This window comes from Paracoccidioides lutzii (assembly GCF_000150705.2).
Source record: "Paracoccidioides lutzii Pb01 unplaced genomic scaffold supercont2.14, whole genome shotgun sequence".
Lineage (NCBI taxonomy): Eukaryota > Fungi > Ascomycota > Eurotiomycetes > Onygenales > Ajellomycetaceae > Paracoccidioides > Paracoccidioides lutzii.
The window spans coordinates 939,175-962,661 of record NW_015440960.1 but is presented as its reverse complement, the minus strand read 5'-3'; the positions used below and the strand labels follow the sequence as shown (position 1 = coordinate 962,661).

Genomic DNA, 23,487 nt, shown 5'->3' with positions numbered 1-23,487 from the left:
CTTTAAGAACAGAGAGATTTAATATTTTAACTGATCATCAAGCTTGTTAAATACTTTATGATAATTAAAAATCTCAATATATGACAAATATATTGAGTAGAGTTTCTTTTCTGATTCTACTTCTTAATTCAATATCAGTCTGAGTATCAGAATACACTAGCAGATATACTGAGTTAGCTAAAATGCAAAAAGATAGCATAAGTACTTAAATACAACTGTTTTTTAAGTCAAAAAAATTAGATTTATAAATCATCAAGAAACTTAATAAGATCAAGACTATAAATGTAGATATATATATTTTTAATAAAGTTAAAATAAGAAACAGAGAAGTAAAATCACTAAAACTATGATATGAGAAAGTGCAATATAGAGAACAGCTCTGAAAATTGATATATGAACTTTTATATTTTAAAAAGCACTTAATGATATCAATTAAAGAAGATTTTACTCTTTATATATATCTTTTAAAGAAAATTCATAAGCAAATATCAACAGCATATTTTGAGAAGAAAAAACTATGCTTACTAGTAAAGAATGAGATATTACTGAAATGACTAAATTAAGAATATTAATCAATATATAAATAACTGCTTTGTGTATTGATGAATAAAAATCTTCTATAACAAGATCTTAAAGCTACTAAAATTGCTATTAATTTCTAATAAAAGTCTGATAGTACATATCAATAAACTTCATAAATAATTCAATAATAAAAAGAAATCATGATATGATATTGATGATTGTTTATTAATTAAGTAAGAAGTTTATATCTATCTTCATCACAAGAAAGATGAATGTTAAAGAGCTAATGAAACTATTCTTATAATACTACTATGAGTATTATAAAGTATCAGATTCAGTTACGTTAATTATAAATCATAGTTCATCTCAGACTTCTGAAATGAGCTTATTAAAAAATTAGAAGTTAAGCTAAAGCTTTCATCAGCTTATTATATATAAACAAATAATCAGACTAAGATTGTCAATCAATATCTGACAATCAAGCTTCATATATATATAGACTACTATCAGAACAATTGAAATGAGTGATTGTCAATGATGAATCATGTAACTGAAGTTTTAAAGAATAAATCAACTAAAATAATACTTTTTCTAACTGCTTATAAATATAAATCTCAAATATTCTTCAATTGAAAGTCACTGCTGAGAATGTTATTTAGAGAGAAGTTCAAATGAGAAGATATATAACAGTATGTTATTCAAATAAAGGAAATCTAAAAGTTAACAGCTGATAATATAAAAAAAAATATAAGAAATCATAAAATCACAGATCAATAAATACTTTTAAAAGTCAAACTTTGAGATAAAAAATAAGATCTTTCTGTCACTTAAGAACTATAGAATTTAACACTTCAGCAGAAAGCTTACAAAGAAAAATGAAATTTTCTTTAAAATTATCAATTCTTTAGAATCAGCACTTTCTGAAAAATAGAATCAGCATTTTATGAAGAATCAGATAATTATAGTATAATTCTTCATTTCATAAAAGATTAAAAATAAAATCTATTACTATTTATTTATATATATAAATATTTTAAATTCTCAAAGCTTCTTCAAAAGATTCAGTGATTAGCTACTATTCAATTCTGCATATATATTTCATTACTTTTCTTTTTTCTTCATAGTTCTTATAGTATCTATATATCTATTTTTTTTTATAATTCTAGTTATATAGTTTCTTATACTTTCTTTTAATACTTAGTTCATTCAATCTAAGTATTCTCATATTGTTAATCAAACTGATATTGATTTTAATTATAATTACTACTAATTTAATTTTCTTTTAAAAGAACTATATAATTATATTATAATATTATAATTTTATATAATATATAATTTAATACTATTTTAGCTGATGAAATAATAGAAGTTATAGTTATTTAGAAAGTGATTTAATATATATTACTTTCTTTTTTATTAATTTTTATATTTATTATATTTTTTATTTTTATCAATAAGATTTTATTAATATTTTCTTTAAATTATAACAATAGTCTTATTACTTATTTTAATTTTTATTTAATTTTTTATTTAATTTTTACTTTCATTGCAATGAATCTCATTTAGTTTCTATATAATTACTTCATATTTAATTATTGATTGTTTTTGATTTGAGTTTTCATTATATATATATATATATTATATATTATATTTTTTTTCAACTCAGCTTTTATTATTAAATGAATTTTTCAATCTTCATCTATTATTCAAAATATATTATAATAAAAAATAAAAATATTTTTTTAAAACTTTTAATAATTAAAATTAATTAATTTTTTAATAATAATATATATTAATTATTTTATATAATTATAATTTAAAAATTTATTATATTTTTAAATAAATATAATATTTTAAAAAAAGTTTAAAATTTAATATAAATAATTATTTTAATTATTTATAAAATTTAAAAAAATATAAATTAAAATCATAATAATTAATATTTAATAAAAATAAAAAAAAAAAAATTAATAGAACTATTTATAAAAATATTAAATTTAAATTTATATTAAATGTTGTTGTTATTATTATTATAATTATTATAATTAAATAACATAATATATATTTATAATTAATTTTATATTTAAATTTAAATTATATAAAATATTTTTAAAATATATTTTATATATAATAATTATTATTAATTATAATTAATAATTTATAAATTTAAAAAATATTTATAATTTAATAAAAATAAAAATAAAAATAAAAAATAATATAAATTAAATATATTATTAAATAATATTAATAACTATTAATATAAATATATTTTTTATAAATATAAAAATTAAATTTAAATTAAAAATATATAATATAATATAATATATAAATTTAATTTTTAATTATTAATATTTTTTATAATATAAATATTTCTATTATTAAAATTATTTTATTAAATTAATTAAAAATCTATGATTTAATTATTTATATTTTTATTAATAATATATATATCATATATATTTATAAATATAGAAATTATAAAATATATATATATATATATATATATAATATATTTATATATAAATATAAAATATTTTTAAAACCAGTTTAATTTAATTAATAATAATTAGGTATAGATGTTCAGGTTAAAATCAGAATTGATTATTAGTCACTCAAGATTCTCACATGCTTGTGAATCATGTTATTTTAATTGGTGCACAACTTGAAAGACTATATCACGTGAGCAGGCGATCCAGGTATGTGGTGAAATCCGTTCCTTTGACCCCAAGGCCTGTCTACTATTTTGGCTTCTCCGCATTCGCATTGACCAGGGATCGGGTGGAGCTGGCGAGAAACCAAGCAAATCAAACAGCGAACCGAGTTAGAAGCAGGAACCACAACGTGGAGCTTCACTCCACATAAAATTCACAGTACACAGCTACCCTATCCATCCCACATATCCTGGATGGCTATGGGTGCATTGTAAGATTCACCTCCAACGGAGCAGACATGACCTTGGTAATTAGAAGGCCCATGGTTTGGAAGTAAGCGCACGCCATACAATCTTGGGTTCCTGTCATAAATGATAGCTATAATCTGCGCTGCAATGATGCACCGCAGCATAGGGGTTTAAGGCGAGTTGAGGGCGGGTGAACACGCCAATTGGCTCAAAACGGGTTGTAATCCTTGTCAGGCATCTTGCAGGGGATTGGAAGCTGGACGGGATGAGGCTCCGGTCTATGCCGAGTGTCGAATATGCACAGAGCAGCAGTGCATACATGCAGGATGTAGTTATTTGAATAATTTATTCGGGTGAGGAGGAGGAGGAGGAGGAGGGGGGGGAGGATGCGCGGTGTGTGAAATACGCGGCCCGATGAAAAACTATATACTAGCTAGATGGCATCCTCCCCAGTGGAAACGGGCAACTCTGTGCGAGACGTGTATAGACATTTTTTTTTTCTTTTTTTTTTTTTTGTTCTAGAAAACGTCCGTTGGCTTCCAAGGTTGTTTTACACGAAAATTCTTCAGCCTCGAATGCGACGTTGGAGAGAGACTAGTCCCCTCACTGAGGAGCCGTACAGGCATTTGATTCATAACTACCCAAGGGATGGGCAGAACAAAACTCCGGAATTATGGAGTCAAATGGGCTTCAGGATAATTCCTTCGCTCATGAGGATGCTAAAACAGGGCTGTTGGTTAACTAATAGCCAGTTAGCTAGCTAACTAATAATAACTTAAGTTATTCACTTAGTTAAGTTGGGCAGTTAAACTATTAGCTGTAACCAACTAACTAACTATTAGCTGGCAAGGATTTAATAACTAATCAGTTTATTTTAGTAACCAAAGAAAACTAAGTTAAGTGTTTCTCCGCGTTTCTCTTTTAATGGGTTGTCATTCAATGAATGATCCTCGTCACTAACCCCATCAACCACCAGCAAATGTTGATGTCAGACACTTCTCCACTCTCTAGATTTCTGAACTTCACATGCCCCCAAGACAGTATCCATTCCAAATCAATCAATCTCTCTTGACATCTCTCTGTCTGGACTTCTTTAGCTTCTCTTTTATCTATCTCATTCTTATCGCGCTCTCTCTCCAACTTCTGTCTCTGTGTAACTGACTGTCTCCAGGCCTTGATTTCCTGCTGTCCAGCCGCCTCCAACAAACTCGGGGTACACACCCACACAACGGACACTCACATACATACAACGCCAACCAATTCCCCCAGCCCCTGGGTTAGCATCTTGTATCTCGTCTCATCTCTTTCGCTATTCCTCCGCTGCGTCCTGTGCCCTGTTGTGCACCTAGGGATGGCTGCCAGGGTTGCCCCATCCTCGTCCTCTGCCACCTCCTTCTCCTCGCTGCCCACTCTTCACCATTCACACTCGCACTCAAATCCGCATTCTCACTCTCACCGGCACCAGCCCGTCCAACCCCACGACGCCAATAACATCCCCAACAACTCCCCACCGAATCCCACCACCAAGAATAGGACCAGCCCCAATTCAATAATTATCCCCAGCACAAACGCCACCCCCGGATTCTCACCGCGAAAATCGACCTCCCCCGCCCCGCAGCACCGCCGTGGATACCAGGCCTGCGATCCGTGTCGCAAAAGAAAAGTCCGCTGTGACTTGGGAAGTATGTTTGTTCTATTTCTCTTTCTATTTTAATATTCAATTTTACATTTTCGTTATAAATATGTAGATGTTTTTTTTATATTTCATACAACGATCCGTATACACTAATGTGAACACTCTGCTGCGACTCTCCCCTCTCCAGGCGTTGACAACCCCAGGCCCCCGCCATGCGTCCGCTGCCGCAGAGAAAGCAAACGCTGCGAGTTCTCCGCTACCCGCCGCAAACGTAAGACATCAGAGACTGCTGGTCATGCCAATGGCGATATCGAGGAAGATGTCACTCTGCACAGAGACAAGCGGATGATGTCCGCAGATGCGTCCCTTCTCGACCCTGCTGATGGCAATCCCACCACTACCAATAACAGTACCAGTAATGATAACGACAATGATGACGATAATAAAAGCAACGGCGTCTCCCCGTTCTCGCACACAACCTCCTCCGCCATAGATCCGGATATCGCCGTGGCCCCGACGCACCGTCGATGGACTGAGCCGGACCTCCCTCCGCCCAACCGCCTCTCAATAAGTTCCAGCCAGTATCCCAGCAACAACAGCACCGCCACCACTACCAACGTCAATAACAATCGACTCCCAACGCGGGTGGGTGCATCCAGCTACGCCGAAAACAGTCTGAGCCAACAAGTCATGAACCGCACCGCTGCAGAACTTCTCTCCCCAGCCATCAGCAACACCCACGATGCCCTCCATCTCCTCTCCGAAGCCGCGGGACGCACAGAGGACCTAAATCGCCAGCAGCGCTTTGCCACGGGGGCCGCCGATGCCATGGCATCTGGCAGTACGCAGAGGAAATCTTCTAGGTCGATGTCTGTTGGCCAGCAACAGTCTGGTCATCAGCTTCACACGCTGCCGGCTGGCTCCAGAACTGGGGTAGTTAACCACTGCACTGCAGATGGGGTAGGGGTTGGCGTTGGCGTTGGAGTTGGAGTTGGGGGCGGCGAGGCTGGAGGAGCAGGGGTAGGGTTGATAAACCCAGATGCATCGCTGAAGGGTGGATATACGGAGGATATGGACTATGCGAATGCTGCGAGGGCGTGGTCGAGGTTCCGCTTTATAAGGGCGGGGTGGTTTAGTATCGATGAGGCTATGAGATATATTGTATAGTAAGTGCGAAACTCTCCATTAATGATACTTTGATACTGATTTAACCTTTTTTTCATAGCTACTACGAACATCTTGCCCCCTTAAGCCCCATCGTAATACCAGACTACAGCTCCCCAGCAACCCATTTAACTTTACTAACCGAAGAGCCCGTCCTAACTGTAACTATGCTCACTATTGCCTCCCGCCACATGCCCCTGACAGGTAATGGCGCTAGCTCTCGCGCCCACTCCATTCACGAGAAGCTCTGGTCCTACTTGCGGGGCATGATCGAGCGCCTCTTCTGGGGCCAGGAGAAGTTCGACGGTGGCACGTTACCATCCCAAATGTCCAAATTTTCCTTGAACCCCGGCCAATCGAATTCCAGCAGAGGCCATTTGAGATCTTTGGGCACGATAGAGGCACTCTTGTTATTGACTGATTGGCATCCACGCGCTCTGCATTTCCCACCTGGAGATGATGAGAATACCCTGCTGGATATTGATCCGCAATTTCTCACGCAGATTCAGAGTGCGGATAATCATGAATATGACGGCATGATCGGTTCCAAAAACCAGAGCCACAGTCTTAGTAACAGTAACAGTAACAGCCACAATGGCTCTGGTTCAGAGGGCCGTCTGGCATTTTACAAATGGCTCGAACCCGTCTGGCGCTCAGATCGCATGTCATGGATGCTCCTCAGCACCGCGCAAGCTCTCGCCTTCGAGTTAGGCGTCTTCGACCCCAAAAATAACCGGCTGTCAAGTCACACCAGCACCACGGAATCGTTCGCGGAGCGGATCCGCAAGCGGCGCGTGCGCAGGCTTATACTCGTCTATATATCGCAGAGCAGCGGCCGGCTGGGGATTCCTTCCATGCTTCCACTACCGCAGTGGGGGATCAATATGGATCCTGGATTGTCGCTGGAGGAGTCACGGTTGCTAGACCCCAATGAGGACCGCTCGATTGACCTTATGCAGGATTGCTGGATGGATATCTCAAAGATTATGTATACGAGTAACCAGGTGCTGTTTCAGAGTAAAGAGCAGACGTCGAATTTGATTAAAAGTGGGAGGTATAGAGAGCAGATTGATAAGTTTACGCCGTCGTTGAGGGAGTTTAAAGGGAAGTTTGACCGGGTTTCCAGTGAGTCCTTCCTTTTTCACACTTTTTTATTTTTTATTTTTTACTCCTTTCTGAGCCTGGGTCACTAAACTATGCATAATAATAGTGCCGGCCCATATGCGACATATTCTCGCGATCGAATATGAATATACTCGTAAGTAAAAAGGACTCCAACCCATTCTGTATCTATGCCCAAACCATATATTAAAGTCCATTTTTAGGGCTATATATCAACTGCCTCGCGCTTCAAGCAGTTGTGGATAGATGGACGACAATGACTATCGAAGTCCAAAATTCATCAGCGACCGCACGGCCGAATTCAACTGGTCCGGCAAATACATCTACCGCTACTGCAACTACAACGGCCACGGCCTCTTGGCGCGTCCTCATGGAGCAATACCAGGTCAACGAACCGTATATACAAGAGGTGGTGGATGCCTCTAGGCGCATTTTGAAAACTGTTCTGGATGGTCTTGTCCCCGGTGACTCTCTGAAACATGCTCCCGTTCGCACTTTTTTCAGAATTCTATCGGGGATGATATTCATTCTGAAGGTGCCATTTCCCTTCTCCCCTGGCAGTTTTCGATGATAAAACGGCTAATTATATATACTTTTATAGACATTTACCCTAGGAGCCAAAGAAGATGAAGTTCGCATCTCCCTGGACTTACAGGACCGTACTATCGAATCCCTACGCACCTGCGTCGTCGACGACGTCCACCTCAGCGTCACAATAGCTGATCTGCTCCAGCTCCTAACCTCCAACATCCGCAATAGATTTCTCCGCTTTGCGCCCCCAGACCGCGTCACAGGCGAATGCCCCAGTCGCGAACGAACCCCGCTGCCCCAACAACCGCAGCCACAGCCATTACTCTCCTCGCCATTGTCTACACACCAATCGCCCCATCCACCCGACCAGCATCTAAACAACCACACCCTATCCCAACAGCCGGATCAGAACCAGAACCAGAATGACTTCCACAGTCCCTCAAGGTGGCACACCACCAACGCCCCGAGTCCCTTCCAATTCGATGCAAACCATCACCACCAAACACCATCCACCTCTTCCGCCCCATCAACCCACACAGACCCGCTCGCAAGCATCCCCGCCAAACCCCTCAACTCCACCAGCCTAGGAGTCTCCTTCATGCCGCCGCCTGCCTCCGTCTTTTACAACTACTACGACCCCAGCACCGCCACGCTAAAAATGGACTTGGACGGCGATCCTACCGCCACAGCCACAGCCGGCGCAGGCGCATCGCCCATCACTATCGCGCCGGAGGTTATCAGTAACCAAAACACCAGTAACGGGAACGACGGGTCAGGTATGGCTAATGGTGCTGGTGCTGGTGCTGGTGCTGGTGGTAGTGGGGGCGCGCAGTCTGACTGGTTTGCGTTGCCGCTTGATCAGTTCTTTAATAATGCGACGATGGGGGTTGATCAGGGGCTGGGCGGGACGGGGCCCATGGTGGGGGAATTTGACATGCTAGAGGTGTTGTTGAAGGAGCAGGATGATATGGGGAATGGGTTGTCGGGTGGGTTTTTGTAGGGAGGTGGTTGGGTAGAGGAGGAAATATAAAAATATAAATATGAAGGTTGGGGGGGGGGGGGGGCGTATTTCAATTTTTTTCAAGACTGCATGTTTGGATATTTTCCGTCTTTTTTTCAAGACTTAGTTTATTCTACTTTTGCATATTGATATGTTCTTTTCTGTTGGCCAACATTCCCTTCAAATCCTTCACTGCCTTTTGACTTGTTATTTCTATCATCTTTTCCCCCCTCAAATCTGTACATTTTTCGTCCCCACAGTACTGGTCAGTGATTAGTGATCAGTACATATTGATATCCTGACATTTTTTTCCATATACATATCTGTATCGTGCTTTTGTATCTAGTATAACTACTTATATATGTGCTTTTAGCTAGATGGTTAGACAGTTAAGTTACCTTGGAAGAAAGGCTCCGTTGTTCAGATTGCATACACTTTCTCCCAGGCCTCCCAAGTGTAGCAGGTACTGCGATTCCTCTTATTCCTGGCGCGCGTCGTCAGTTGTCAAATGTATTTTAGGAGAGATCAAAATCTCATCCCGGCCTAAACTTGCATGGTCGTATGTTAATATCTCAGTTGAAATCGTCGTTCGGCATCATTTGTCAAAAGATTTAATCGTATCATCTTCTGGAGTAATAGGGGCTTCCCTGGGCAGTATTTCAGTTGATAGACTAATTGCTATAGAAGAGTGAGTCAAATTTCAACTACACCCAGCAGAGATTCTATGCTACAAAGATCATGCAGGGGTTTCAGCCAAAGCCATCAAGGTGATTATTTATCTGCATCTGTGAGCAGTAGTTTAGTTATACTTCGAAAAGTCTACGCCAACGAAGCGGGTTGAGAGATTTGTCTTTATTTGATTCCCCTTAACAACAGCTCTGATTTCATGGCTATTTGGAGTGAGAATTGTTACTTTTGCCTCAGCTAAACTAAGTTAACGTGACTTACCACTAAATGAGCTGTACCACTAAATGAGCTGTGTTTTTGCGATGTGCTGCAATTTAATTCTTCAACTTCCACTGCTTTGAGATGCCAAACAAAGAAGCTATTCAACTTGCAATTAAGGATTTAAGAGCTCAAAAGGTCAAAAATTACACTGCAACTGCTAGGAAGCACTCAATTAATAAGGAAATGCTGTGCTGATATTATAATGACTTGCAATTCACACAGAATGAAGCAGTCTCTCAACATAAAGAAGAAGCTCTCAAATCAACAAGAACAAATGCTTCTGCTTCATATAGAGAAGCTTGCAGCTCATGACTTTGCTTCTACACCTCAAATCATTTGAAATCTCATTGTGGAAATCATCAAAAAATCTGTTGAAATTCACTGAGTGAGATACTTTACTGAGTACTATAAGACTCAAATTCAAAGAATTTATGTCTGTGACATTGATCAAAAATGCAAAATAGCAGATAATTCTACTCATTTTGAGCATTATTTTCAGCTAGTATTTTTATCTTTTGCTTGTTTTCTTGCACTAAGTTCTCTATAGATTCTTGCTAATTATTTTGCTGTATAACTATATAGTTGAATAAGAAGATCAAAAAATACAATATTAAATTATCAAATATCTACAATTTTAATGAAAAGAGCTTTTTAATTGATATTGATTAGACTATTAAGCAGATTGTTTCAGTTGAAGCTCTAAGACAAAGTAAATTACTACAGTTCAAGATGATATCTGTAAATTTATCTCTCTACTTATAGCAATATATGCAGATAAAACAGCTTTTTCATTCATTCTTATTTATCAAAAAGAGTCTTATAATATATTAAATATATGATTAAAGAATTTGAATGAGAATAATATAGCTTATTTTATAATTTTTAAGAATGATTAAAATAATAATGACTATGAGCTTAACTGACTGAAATGAATCTTTAATAAGCACATCAAGACTAAAGCAGACTGTGAAAAACATCTTCTTATTTTAAATGAATACTTTTCTTATATCAATATAATATTTATTAATTTTACAAATCAAAATTAAATTCTTCTTGTAGTATTGTCTTTATATTTAACTTATCAACTGCAATCTTTGAATATTAACATCTTTAGTCCTCTAGCAGAAGCATACTCTTATAATGTCAATAATCTTCTTTGCAGTGAATTTGAATTTATTTAAATGATAAAAAGAAGCTTTTTATTAGTTTTCAATTTCATATAAAATCAGTTTTTAATGACTAAGAATATTCAATCTGTATTTACTATCACTGATATCTATTCTTTTACTTCTGAGTATATTTTTTATTAATTTATAAAACAGTCTATATCTTCAGTTAATTCAATTTTAACTGGGATTGCTACATCTATAACTATCTGTGCTCTTCAATATAATATTAAAAAAATTCAAATTTAATAAAACCTGCTCTTTAAATATATAAAAAAGATTATATATACTAGTGAGAAGTTTGTCTTTGAAAAGAAGGTGCTTATGCATAAGAATAAGACTTTAATTAAAGCTTTATGTAATGAAAAGAAGTAATGATAGTATGAAAAGTTCTTAGATCTATTGAATCTAAAGCAGCAGTTTAATTAAATTCAATTCTTCTCATCATTTAAGATTCAACAAGCTCATGAGAGGATTCAGAAAGTAGATCATAAAAAAAAGAAGAAAGTTGCTCAATAAGCTTAAGAGTGACTTTAATATGATCTCTGAAAAGTATATGAAGTTGAAGAGATTTAGTGAAAATATATTAAATGACAAGCAGCTAAAGTAGCAACTCATAAAGTCTATAAGAAAGAAAAGACTTAGCTTGAAGCTGAGAAGCAAGAACAAACTTATACTCATGCTATAAAATAAAAATTAGTCAGTTCAACTACAGCTGCTTCAAAGTGGCAGTAGAAGCAGACATCTATAACAGATTCTAATTCTTTAAACTCTATCTGATCTTTCAGTCTAGGAAATGAGGTCAATCTCAATCCTTCAGAGCAGCTTACTGCTGCTTCTATTACTAATTCAGAAATTGATACTTCTTTAATTAATATTTTTACTTTATGTTAGATCTTTTACCATGGCTATGTTTTTCAGCCAAGCACATGTCTATTTTATTAAATCACCTATTTTGTATGGAACTAGAGAATACTCTCATTACTATTTAATAATCTAATTAATATTTATTTCATTGTTGTGGAATTAATTAGATTCTAGCAAGTTGAGGCAGTTTTGCTAAGAGCAGCTCATTTAGTGGTATGGCTCATTTAGTGGTAAGTCACGTTACCTGTTAATTCTCCAATCATCATTTTTGTTTTCCACCCAATGTCATTTTGTCAACTACTAACAAAATATTTGAAGAGCAACTCAACATAGATCATGATATATAATATTTGATTCCCTGTCTGGTGGATGATCTGTCTGGCATCTGAAGTTTCCAAGACACTGACGAGCAGTACTTGATCGACGGCCATGAGCCTGCACTCCAATGAAATATGTAGCCCTCTTATCTGTAAATATATAACCAGCTTATCATATAGTCAGCACCATCTGCTCATTCCAGACTTTCAAATTAGCAGTGTCACATTGTCTCGAAAACTCCCGCTCGCAACCCATCTCGAAATAAAGCATTACTATCTGTACACATGATCCAGCTTCAGAGTCGCAAAAACCCTCCAGGAAAAATTACACCCTAGGAATTTATCCAAGACTCCGCTAGCTAACCCAGGAAGAAAACAAATTAGAAGTAAAACTACCATAAAGCCCACATTTCCAACTGCCATCCCTCCTTCAAATTTCCTGAACATCCAACCCCCAAATCTCCCAATGTTTCAGCACTTCCCACCCCACCCGCTTCACGCGGCGTCGGTAAAGCATCTCGGAATCTCTAGTTTGCTCAGTGAATATGCAACGAGTTACTTCTGCGATGGTCTCTTGGGATACAAGCTCGCCAGTGCTATTGTAAGTGAATGGCGGATTGAGTTCGAACGGAGAAGGCGGAGATGGTTGTAGACGTGTTTTAAGGGGGTTGGTGGGTTGCGCTTGGGTTTGGCATTCGGCCGGTGGGGTGACGGATGTTGCCGTTGTAGAGGAAGGGGAGGTTTGGGACGGAGCCTGTGGGAATTGTTGGTTTGTGGGTATCGTGAAAGCTGAGATGAGGGAAGGAGAGGGCGAGGATGGCGAATCGAGATTGCTAATGTTATCGTATTTATCGTTGTCGTTATTTCTGCTATCGCCGTTACTATCTGGCGGCTGTTTTCGTTTTCCCAGCGAGGATAATGTCGTTGGCCATGTCTTTGATGTCTTCTGACGCTCGTGTTGGCCAGTTTCTGGAATCGTGATGTTCCCTTCTGGCGGCCCTCCCGCCCCTGCAGGGGTTAGACATGAGGAAGATGAACGACTAGCAGTCATAGATTGATATTTCAACGCAATTGCATGCGCCTCTATAAAACGGAACTCGCGCGTCGCTTCGGAGCGGGGAATCGTATACAATTCGCCCAGCTCCCATGCCTTCCAGCCGAGGCCGATTATTTTCAATGTTCCAAATAATTCCATATCCGCCAACGACGCGCCCATTGTTTCGTTGTGGATGCGGTCATCCATATCAACCACTTGAGCGATTATTTGTGAATTAACTTCCCCAGAGGAGGAGAAGAATCGGTGTTGACCGTAACCATCGACATCCCCATTTGGAGCCGATAGATGGGCATCACGACTGAAAATCCCTTGCCCTGAGTTGGGATCGGAGGTGGCATAGGAAGTCGGGATAAGGAGTCGAAGAGCAACAAGTTTGAGTAAAAATGGGAGTAGCAAGCTGACTGATTCCATGCTGGACAAATCTGTTGCTAGAGCAAGCTGCTCTAAATTGGGACATGAACGCACAAGGCGTCCGATTAGGGCAGGCGGAAGAGGCCATCGAGAAGGGAGGAGAAGATGACGGAGTCTAGGTCCTTGCGTGGAGGTGATTGTTTGGACAAATAAGTCACGTACATAGGGTTGAAAATTAGACATGGATTGATGAGACTGAGATGTGAAATTGACGGTATGCGCTCTAGACGCGGGGTATCCGCAATAAGCAGATGCATTTCCGCTTCGTTTAGTAGAAGATACATCACTAGAAGATGGCGTAGGGCTCGTGGAGGAGTGCGAATATAAATTTCTGGGACTGTTGATGTAATCTCCAGCATTTCGGAAGCCGTTCACCAGATATAGCCGTTCCACTTCTGTAACCTTGGCCAAGAACTCGCAGCTCCTTGTATCCAAACGATCAGACCGAAGGGATTTTATTTTCAACTCGTATTTTGGCAACGGCCAGCTGTACTCCACGAAAGATACATTATCATCTGCACCCTTTGGAGCGTTAAACAAGGTTAAGTCTTCAAGCACGGAATGGTCCAGGGCATGCATAACCTCCTCTCGGTGGAATGCATATAGATTTTGGAACGATATCTTTTTGATGGTCAACGGCGATTTAGCAGCAAGACACTTGCGGAAATAATCAGAAAGGGAGACACTGGCCTCTTGTTCTTCCCGCATGCGGTAAGACCAGTGCAATCCCAACTCCCGAAGCTTTTTGCTTTCATAGAGTAAAGTGGAGATATCATCGGGGTAACAGAGTGGGTCGATATCGGTGATTTTAAGGCATCGTAGATGTGGCATTGGCGGAATAACAGCAGTCGGTCGGGGATGCCGACTTGATGGAAACCGCACTGTCAACGAGGTTAAATTAGGCAGCTGTGCGAGACCTTGATAAACTGTCTCCAGCATTTTCGTGTTAAGCTGCCAGCTATTATCCCGCGAGAAGAGATTGAAAAAAAGAATCATATCAGCAAATGTCCCTTTTTCTTTTTCTTTTTCTTTTTTTTATCCTTTATATCTTTGATTTACTCCAAAAAAGTGCTTCATACCTGACAGATTCCAAAGCAGACATCTTATCCACAGCGGCCCTCACTACGATATTCAGCATCATTGACGAGTCTGGTACTCTCCCGACTCTCGCATGCTCCTCTAATTCATCTTCCCTCCAATGTCCTCGCAATGTTAAAGATCGCACCAGCCCACCCACGTTCCTTGTCACCACCGCGTTTAAAGCCATGGAAAACGGGCTGGCACTACCGCATCCTTCGGCGATCTCATCGCGGTACCTGATCTTGTCGTACGAAGTAAGAGAAAGATCTTTGTAGAGTAGGGGAAGAGTCATGTAATTCAACACGCGACATGTGCGACAGAGGCGTGCGAGGTCTGCAACATTGTCTAGCTACATAGGAAAAAGATTTCGGATCAGCAACGGCTCTTTGGGCGTAGGGCAAGAATTTTCTCCAGCAAAAGCGGCGTATAGGCTCTTACATGCGCCACAATTGCAGCAATGAGGTTCAAAGGCAAAGACATAAGGGAAGGCCTCTTGCGAGCGATTGCGAGATCACCCACAGAAGCTCCGAACATGTTGGCATGGACGTTGGACATATTTTTTCCATTAATGAGTTCATCGATAGGTTACTTGCTTCAGTCGCTCAGTTGGCACTTGATGACATCTACCGAATCCGGCAAAACCCCAGTATTCTCACTCGCAGCTTGACGAGGTGAGGGCTATGATAGCTGTGGCCAGTTGCTGTCTAGGAGATTTCTCCCAAACGATTGCTTAGAGAAGTGCTGCACTGGGTGCGGGATGGCGTTGTTGGTTGGCCAGACATGAAGGCTCCCATTGATGACGATCTTGAAAAATAATCCGCGACGTGGGGGACTCTGGGGTGTGAGAGCCAAGGACCGGAGTCAGCTGAGATCATCCCGCAGAGCATCCATCATGATGGATGCTTGGTGTGTTTCTTTCTGTAACGTCGCAATTCTTCTGGACTCTTTCGTATCGTTCGTGAAATTATTTATCCCAACCATGGGAGAATTCTCTCACGCCGAGAGCCTCGAACATTGTAGGCAAGAGAATAGGAGTCAAGATATAGCATCCAAAATAAAATCGAAGTTATATTTAGTTACTGTGAACAAAAATTCAATTTACGTAGGTAACACAAACTGCCCAAGAAAGACAAGTGGCAAGCAAAGATAATCTATCCAATATTTTATACCAAAATCCAGGTAACCATTAAAAAATGATTCCTTCCATCCACGGAAAAACCTCCCATCCCAATAAATGATACATAACCCATTGGCCAAAACGGTTTGTCAATTCCAATAGCCCCAAACGAAACTCCACGCTAAACATACAAGATAAGCTAACTCTACGGAGTATAGAGTGAGATGAACATACGTCTCCAGTCATCTGAAGAATAGCGGCTAAAGAAAGAGATAACTTGGTGCTATGGTTTCTAAGGCAAGGTATATTTTTGAACCATGTCCTCGCTTGGAGGTGAGGCAGTGTTAGCGTTCTTTCGCGCTCACGGCCAAAATTGACCTGTATACTACCAGGAGTGATTGGCAGTAAGGAGCTAATCTGAGCTCATAATCCGCCCAGCAGAAAAGTATCCTAATGTTGCCTCGCCTCCAGCTGAGGAGATAGTTAGTGTATATCATACTAACTGAAAGTCACACCCAGAGAGATGTCTTTTCAATGACGGTGCTGCACTTCAAGATCAATATCTCTGAGCTGGGAACTACCACCAACGCCGATGTCACCACGGCCAAGATTTGGTGACGATACTAGCTGAGTAGCTGAGTGAGTTCGATCTCTATCTCGACCGTGATCTGTGCTCGAAAAGGAAACATGTCGAGATTGAGTCGTGGGAGTGGGTGACGACATTGATGGCGATGGACCAGGCTGGGCATTGATATGCCCTTCATCATTGAGTGGCCGTTCCGTGGTGGAATAGATAGGTTCAGAAGAAGAGGAAGGAGACGAAGCAGAATCCTCAGAGGAAGAAGCATCTTCCATGACAACCTGAATGATCGCATCCTCTTCCTCCCTCAATATAGGCACTTCCGTCCCCGAAATGATTGGTCGCGCACCCCAGTTGTAAGCATGAGCGGAAGACGTCGAAGTTGGAGAAGCACGATTTATTGTTCTAGACGATAATGTCCGGCCCAATACAAATACATCGGATCTACCACGCTCGTTTGAATCTCCAAGTTGGGGTGTTTCAATCGGAGTTCTGGAATGAGGAGAGGCACCACCTGCTGTGGATGACCGGTCGAACGGCTCGTTCCTTTGCTCACTGTTCAAATACTCATCCGGGGATGGTGGGTCCGCAGTAGTCCGCGACCAGGCCCTTGCTGACCGAGGCTGCGCAGGAATTACCATCACTGGGAGATTGGAATCGTCTTGTCGCATATTGTAATGCTCCTCTGTTGATACAGCATGTCCCTCTCTGGGCCTGTCTGGTGTTTGCAATCGTGAAACCCTTGCTGGTGCCGGAATTACTGTGACTGGCAGAGATGCTTCAGAATCCTGATGTTCATGAGTAGATCTGCCTTTTTCCCAGGGGAGATATGTAAGAATCATGTCGAGTTTGGATTTAATATTCCGGGGTTTATCCTTCTCAGCAGCGTCATCTGCCAAGTCTGTTGAGGGAGAATCTGGCTGCGAAGTTTGCGTTACTGTTGCCTGGGCTGTTGCTACTTCTATGGGCAGAGAGGCGCGTCGTCGTTTAAATGGGTTCGGGATCGCTATCCACCTGAACCATTGCTTAGCAGCTTTCGGGGGCAATATATCATATTGACCAATGCCGCTACTTGCTCGGTTAATGGGGGTCGCAAACTCCTTCCGGTGTTGCTCATCTGGCGCACAATTTACGTTTGGGGAGATGAAACTCCTCACAGAATGATAGCGGACCCTATACACAGTGCTAGCAGCACTAATAGTATCCGCTCGACTGACTGGAGTCGTTGTAAGCTGGATAGGGGTAAGATGTGCATCTACGCCAGCACCAGTGGGTAGAGAACTCGGGGTTGTTTTTCTCTGTCCGGATTTTCTGATCGTCCGCGGTAGGCGGCTCTGGAGCGTGACTCGTGTCTTCAGTGGTCTGTGAGCTAGGCCCCAGATTGGCCCGGATCCTGTACCTCCTCCGCCGTTAGGTTTATTACTTCGTTGACCGGGCCAATCGACCTCCTCGGATGGGGTGACCTCCAGCATTTCATCACCATCAAAGATTTCTCTCCCAAGAATTCCGTCTTTGTTTTCATCTCTTTCCAGAGCCTCAATCCGTTCGACCCATTCCCAAACGACAACACTCGCCGCTGCTGCCCCAACCCAGCGAATATACTCACCCCATCCGGCTATATTAGGCTTCGAAAGATCCAACACAAAGAACACAATGGGTATAAGAACTGCAATTAAAGACAACAGGGCCACCAGGCAGATATTGCGCATTTTGGGATGGAAGAAGGCAAAACGGTGTTTAGAAAGACCGTAAAAAATAACCCAAGCGGCATATAGCAAACTCAGGGATAAGTCGAATAAGTAGTTGAGGGCCGGTATCGCTTCCACGATATTCCTCGGCTGTCTTGCTATAAGCGTTCGGTTTATGAAGCTGTTGAGAAGGCTGAATATTACATCAAGCACAATTAATGCAAATCCAGTCCATTTGATGATTACCTTCTCCTTGTGGCGTGGGAACAAACGTATTAAAGTCTGGACCTGCGCCAGCCAAAGAAAGGTGCTCGAAATAATGCGGACTATCCGAATCTCCACACCACCAATGACTTCAGCAGCTAGAGCGCTAGAATCTATGTAGCCGCGGTCATATTGACTTTTAGCAACGCGGAAAGAGTCCGCCGTCGCAATACTTAGAGAAACTGCAGTTGTAACGGCAGCAACTTTCTGCAGCCACGGACGGCCACCAACGCCAATTACGGACGAACCGCCATACGAGCCAGTTAACCTCCCACGCCTCCCGAGGAAACTGGCCCCGCCACCACCTCGACCTCCGATAAAGAATGTGCGCGGTGTTATGAAGAGGATGATTACGAGAAGGTAACTGACCACGGTGGCAGTGGCGATCGCATACATCTGGGGTGAGGTAGAAGCGTAGAAAGGCTCGTCTATGTCAGCAATTGAAGTTGGATTCTCGATGTTGACGACAGGAACTTCCGTGCAAGATGGCTTGAAAACAGCATTTTCAGTTAGCGTAAGAGTAAAGGTATTATTTATGATTATGGTGCCTAGAGATGTAAGAAACCCATATGCAATTAGCATCAGAACCAGCAACACCTACGAGGATATGAGTGAGAAAAAGACAGGAGACAATCCAAGTAATTACGTACCCCCTTTCGCCAATGCAGTGGTCGGGCAACTTGGGTGAGAAGGGTCCGACGCATTGCGAGACAATAGCCATCCAACAAAACTCATAACGTCCAGTGCCCACGGTCCAGGGCGTTGTGCTCGAGTGCCATCCGCACATCCAGTAGTCTTTGGTGTAAAAGAGATCAAACGAATGCCGGCGGAAGCAGGTAATTATCCGTTTTCTAATGTATATACCTCTTCCGATCAACTTGAGTAATCAAGGTATACTCGTCCACAAAATATGTCCCATGTCAACAGAAAAAAGATATCAATTTGGCCCTCCCTGATTCCAATGCCGTTGAAGTGGGCTTGAACAAGGTTAAATCAGGGACTACCGCCACCGCCACAGCCTGGGTGTTGTATGTTCGGTGTCCGGTCGGGGAACACACGTGCGACTCGTGGCGACGAAAATCAGGAGGGGCAAGGAAAGATAAGGCGATACGCTCAGAAATGCTAGAAATGAGTGTATGAAATGGTCAAGCTATTGCAGCCAGTCGAAAAGGAAAAAAGAATCCCTTTTGGCTTACGCCGTTATAACGATCTTGGATAGAGGCATGGTAAAAGGAGAGAGGCGCAGAGGCAAAGTCTTAAACAATTCGTGATACTCTGGTGTTCATCTCTTGCGAGGTTCTCCTTTGTTCCGTCTTCAAAATTAGCATTCTTTTATTCCATCCAGACCAGTTGGTTGCAGCAGACAATGTTATTCGTGTAGATGGATTGTCGTTGAAATCCTGATTGAAGATCCCATATTGGATGAGATAAGGTTCCAAGTCTCGTATTCATTCAGCTTAGTCATCTGCACCCCTCGCCAAGAAATACAGTCTGGGGATGACACATCACGTGTTGTAAAAATTCCACCAATAGAATGTTTGGAATGCTTAGGTTTAGCGGGAAACTTAAAGTTTGAAAAGCTTATAATGCCAAGAGATGGTGCCAAGATCTGTAGAATCTTGGCACCAAGGGCCATTGTTATTTGGTGAGGAGAGAAAGGCAGAAAATGGAGTTCTGTGAAGAAATATCTAGATAGCTTGTAAATAGAGGACTGAAATAAATTAATAATGATATAATAGATGGCAAAAATATTCATTGCACTTCATGCTAATGAATAAACTGTTGTGCATATCATGTTCTTTTATGTACAGACTTAAAGCAGCAAGAAATCACCCTTTCAAACTGGAATGAAAATAATCATGACTGCATCATCAATGACAAATTAAAACAATCAGACATATGAATTGAATCCCAGACTGGGCAGTACTCAATAATAGAAATAACAAGAAATATTGTCTTTGGTCTCATTCAAAAAATGCATAACTACTCACAGACAGGATCATCTAGTTCTTCAGTCAAGCCTGACAAGAATTTGACAGAACTGTATTGACAAACCCTGTCTTTTGCTTTCAAAGGAAAGGGGGATTATGAGCTGATATAAAGCTAAATAACTTTTTTGAAAAAAGAATGAAATGAAAGTGGAAAAAGGGACAAAATATATGAAAACAATGCATACTGCGCTGCAGATCGACCGGTCCAGTGTAAATATCTGGCCGAACCGTTAGAAACAGCTAAATCTTACTCTATATACATGGCGAAAGGTAAAATTGGTAAATGGAAAATAATGCTCTTTCCAGGACTCGAAGAAGAGGGTATCACACGAAAACTAAGCTTGCACTCGTTATATCATACTGGAAGGGGGTATTTAAATGGGCGAATCTCTATGAAATGTCGGTGTGTATCCGGAGCTCGTAAAGTAGAATGGTTAGGTAATGGAGTAGAGGAAGGGAGGGCGGCAGTTAGGTACATAACATGTTCTTTTTCCTTCTTCTTTTCCTTTCATTTGCTAGACTCGTCTTTCGTAAGTTGGAAAGGGAATGATGTCGAGGGAATGTCATAATTTTGGAGGCGTTTGTAAATATTGCTTAAACTATACCCATTATAAAGACGCTAGCTATGAAGGTAAAGGTATTACCGCGGCGGGGGACTGAACGTCATAAGGCTAGGTGGAAGGTAGGGTGTCGAGACCATTTGTCGGGCACTTTCTTCTCGAACTTTGATCTCTTTCTCATCCTGGATGAGGGTGCAGCATGTGCAGCAAGTTGCCCGAACGCAGTCTGATGGGATGCTACCAGGTATTGCATACGCACGACGGGCGCGGGAATGTTGTATCGTTGCCATTAGCCCTGTCATTGTTGAGTTAGTATATTCATACAAGGAAGAGTGGTTTATTATAAGAAAACGATAAAGCTATAAAATGGACGGAAGGCCCAGGTGTAGGGGAGGAATACGTACATTGGCATCCGCATAAAAGAGCCATCGCAGTGCAGGATGCATTGCAGGTTTCATAGCCTAGTAGGTTTGTAGGGTCTTTTAGATCTGATTTCCTGTTCAACCGATACTGCGTCCGACCGTATAGAATACACGGGCAAAATATTCCCAGGCAGCAAGTACCAAAATCTGAGCAATCACAGAGTCCATGAGCCCATGTATCGCCTTTCAATCCTTGATTTGGATGCGTCAGATGACCTGTAATATGGCCTAGATCGTGATTGTTTGGTATCGTAATATGGCCCACACGAAAGGCTGGGGTGATAGATCGCGGTTCATATGCTGGCGAAGTAGTATGTGATTCCAGCGGGTTGTTGTCGGGCACAATTATGAACTCATTTTCTCGTCCTTCTTGCTCATGTGCGCCTGATGGGGACTTGATTGAGAACTGGTCCCGAGAAGGGGATAGAACAACATTTGGGGGGGGCTGAGGGAACTGAGATATCCTCGGCCGGCTTTGGACATTTGGGGTTGCGTTTTCTATATTATCTGCGTATGGAGCAAAATGTGCTGGGTGTTCTGAAAATAGCGGTGCGCTTTGAGTATGAGGGTGTGAGGACGTTGGCTTCTCCAGTATGTCGTGATGCATGACTGACGGTATATATGAGAAAGGGCGGCTATGGGCGCGGTGGTCTAACGGTGTTGGCAAAGGCGGTTCTGCCGCATTCGCAGGAACAGAGGGAATTCTCTGCGATGGGTTCTGTGTTGGAAATGTCGGAGCATGGAGCTCTGCTGGAGTGTGCAGGTATGAATACCTGTTGTGGGTGTTATGATGCTCATAATCGTTATTATTCGAAATAATAACCTGCACTCGCGGCCTCATGCTGTAAAGCGCTGGTTCCTAAGAATAACAACAACGGAAAAGAACAAAAACTCTCTTCACCAGCTATGCCTGGGAGCAGACGGGTTCCGTCAGATACACTAAACTTGCTGCAACGTGGGAAGTTCTCAGGAGGTATACGGGTAGCCAACTATAAACGATTTCGTTGGAAGAGGCTAGCCTCTGGTTGTTGCAGGGAGCACTGTCAGCGCTTCGTGATACAAAGATGGAACGAATACTTTCACACACATTGAGATCGTGGTGCCTGGGACCGTCTGGTAATCAGAAGTAACAAGGAGACCGAAAAGGAACAAAAAAGTTTCAACCTAGCCAATTTTCAGCTTTAATGACACCTCGATTGTCTATTTCAACATCTTAGGGATCTGCCTGGAAGGTGGACGTCGCCTGAGGGGGACAAACAGCCTTTGAAACAGTGCGAGGCTCTGTATGCTCGACCTGAAGCTAAGGCCTGAATATTTTGCACCTAAAGAAAAAACGTTCAAGGCAGCATGGAGATGATGGATATCAAAGTAGTGTAGAGGGACTCCTTGTCAAGGACGTATAACATCTGGAGTAGTGATAAAGAGCGGCAAAAAGAGAAGAATGACAGAAAAAGTAAGAAGTGATCAGGTCGACCTCCTCGTCCTCTCCGCTCAAAATAGCTTCTAAATGATCCCCTTGAGAGGGGCTGTAAACCAGCTTAGAGGGTTCACGCTTGGCTTCACATTATTCACACAGCCTTTCGCTCTCCTTTGGGAACTCGGACACCTAAATTCGTAAAGGACATCTTCTTACCCAACCCTGAACCCAAACGCCGCTCGGAAGCATCGCACAGCCCCCGGCTTTGGGGGGTCAGAAAGGTTCCCTTGGACAATTCGTGGCGTGTCAGCCAGTTGGCAGTAGTTGTTAGCGTTGTAAGGGGGCTAGAGGCGGTCGCAGTAAAACGGTTGCAAGTTGGCCAGTCAAAGGCCGTGGTTGAGTTTCTTCTGCTTGCTTTGCTTTTACGGGAATGCGCTGCGGCCGAAGTGTCTCACAATTTTGGAGGGTTGCAGGGTGCGAACTCTCGAAGCGAACTCCATTAACTTATTCCACAGTTGCGAACAGTCCCTGGGAACAGCCCCGGGGAGTTATGCTGTGAGTCGTGACTCTTGTGACTTTATTTCTTATGCGGGATGGTCTTGGGTTGGTTACTGTTGGTGCCACAAATGGAACATAACTAGATAACTAGTTACTCAATTAATCCCGCTTCAAATTGGATATCACAAGATTTACAAACGCTGCGTTGCGTAGGATCCTTTGTAGGTGCA

The 23,487-nt window shown here is 41.3% G+C and overlaps 4 protein-coding genes across 4 annotated transcripts; 1 reads left to right on the top strand and 3 right to left on the bottom strand.

The window, feature by feature from the left end:
* Window positions 1-4,772: 4,772 nt before the first annotated feature.
* Window positions 4,773-8,874, top strand: PAAG_05555 (hypothetical protein; the record flags this gene model as incomplete). The annotated part of the gene is made up of 6 exons (XM_002792780.2): window positions 4,773-5,103; window positions 5,245-6,223; window positions 6,283-7,346; window positions 7,432-7,479; window positions 7,547-7,878; window positions 7,945-8,874. The coding sequence occupies 6 exons, from the start codon at window positions 4,773-4,775 to the stop codon at window positions 8,872-8,874; spliced, it is 3,684 nt and encodes a 1,227-aa protein (XP_002792826.2).
* Window positions 8,875-12,602: 3,728 nt separating this feature from the next.
* Window positions 12,603-15,275, bottom strand: PAAG_05554 (hypothetical protein; the record flags this gene model as incomplete). Its single annotated transcript, XM_015845611.1, has 3 exons — window positions 12,603-14,598; window positions 14,720-15,069; window positions 15,159-15,275. 3 exons carry the CDS (start codon window positions 15,273-15,275, stop codon window positions 12,603-12,605), a joined length of 2,463 nt encoding a protein of 820 aa, XP_015699837.1.
* A 1,093-nt stretch (window positions 15,276-16,368) lies between these two features.
* PAAG_05553 (pH-response regulator protein palH/RIM21) lies at window positions 16,369-19,104 on the bottom strand (the record flags this gene model as incomplete). Its single annotated transcript, XM_015845610.1, has 2 exons — window positions 16,369-18,917; window positions 19,020-19,104. 2 exons carry the CDS (start codon window positions 19,102-19,104, stop codon window positions 16,369-16,371), a joined length of 2,634 nt encoding a protein of 877 aa, XP_015699836.1.
* Window positions 19,105-21,000: 1,896 nt separating this feature from the next.
* PAAG_05552 (DUF614 domain-containing protein) lies at window positions 21,001-22,183 on the bottom strand (the record flags this gene model as incomplete). Its single annotated transcript, XM_002792777.2, has 2 exons — window positions 21,001-21,215; window positions 21,325-22,183. The coding sequence occupies 2 exons, from the start codon at window positions 22,181-22,183 to the stop codon at window positions 21,001-21,003; spliced, it is 1,074 nt and encodes a 357-aa protein (XP_002792823.2).
* Window positions 22,184-23,487: the final 1,304 nt, after the last annotated feature.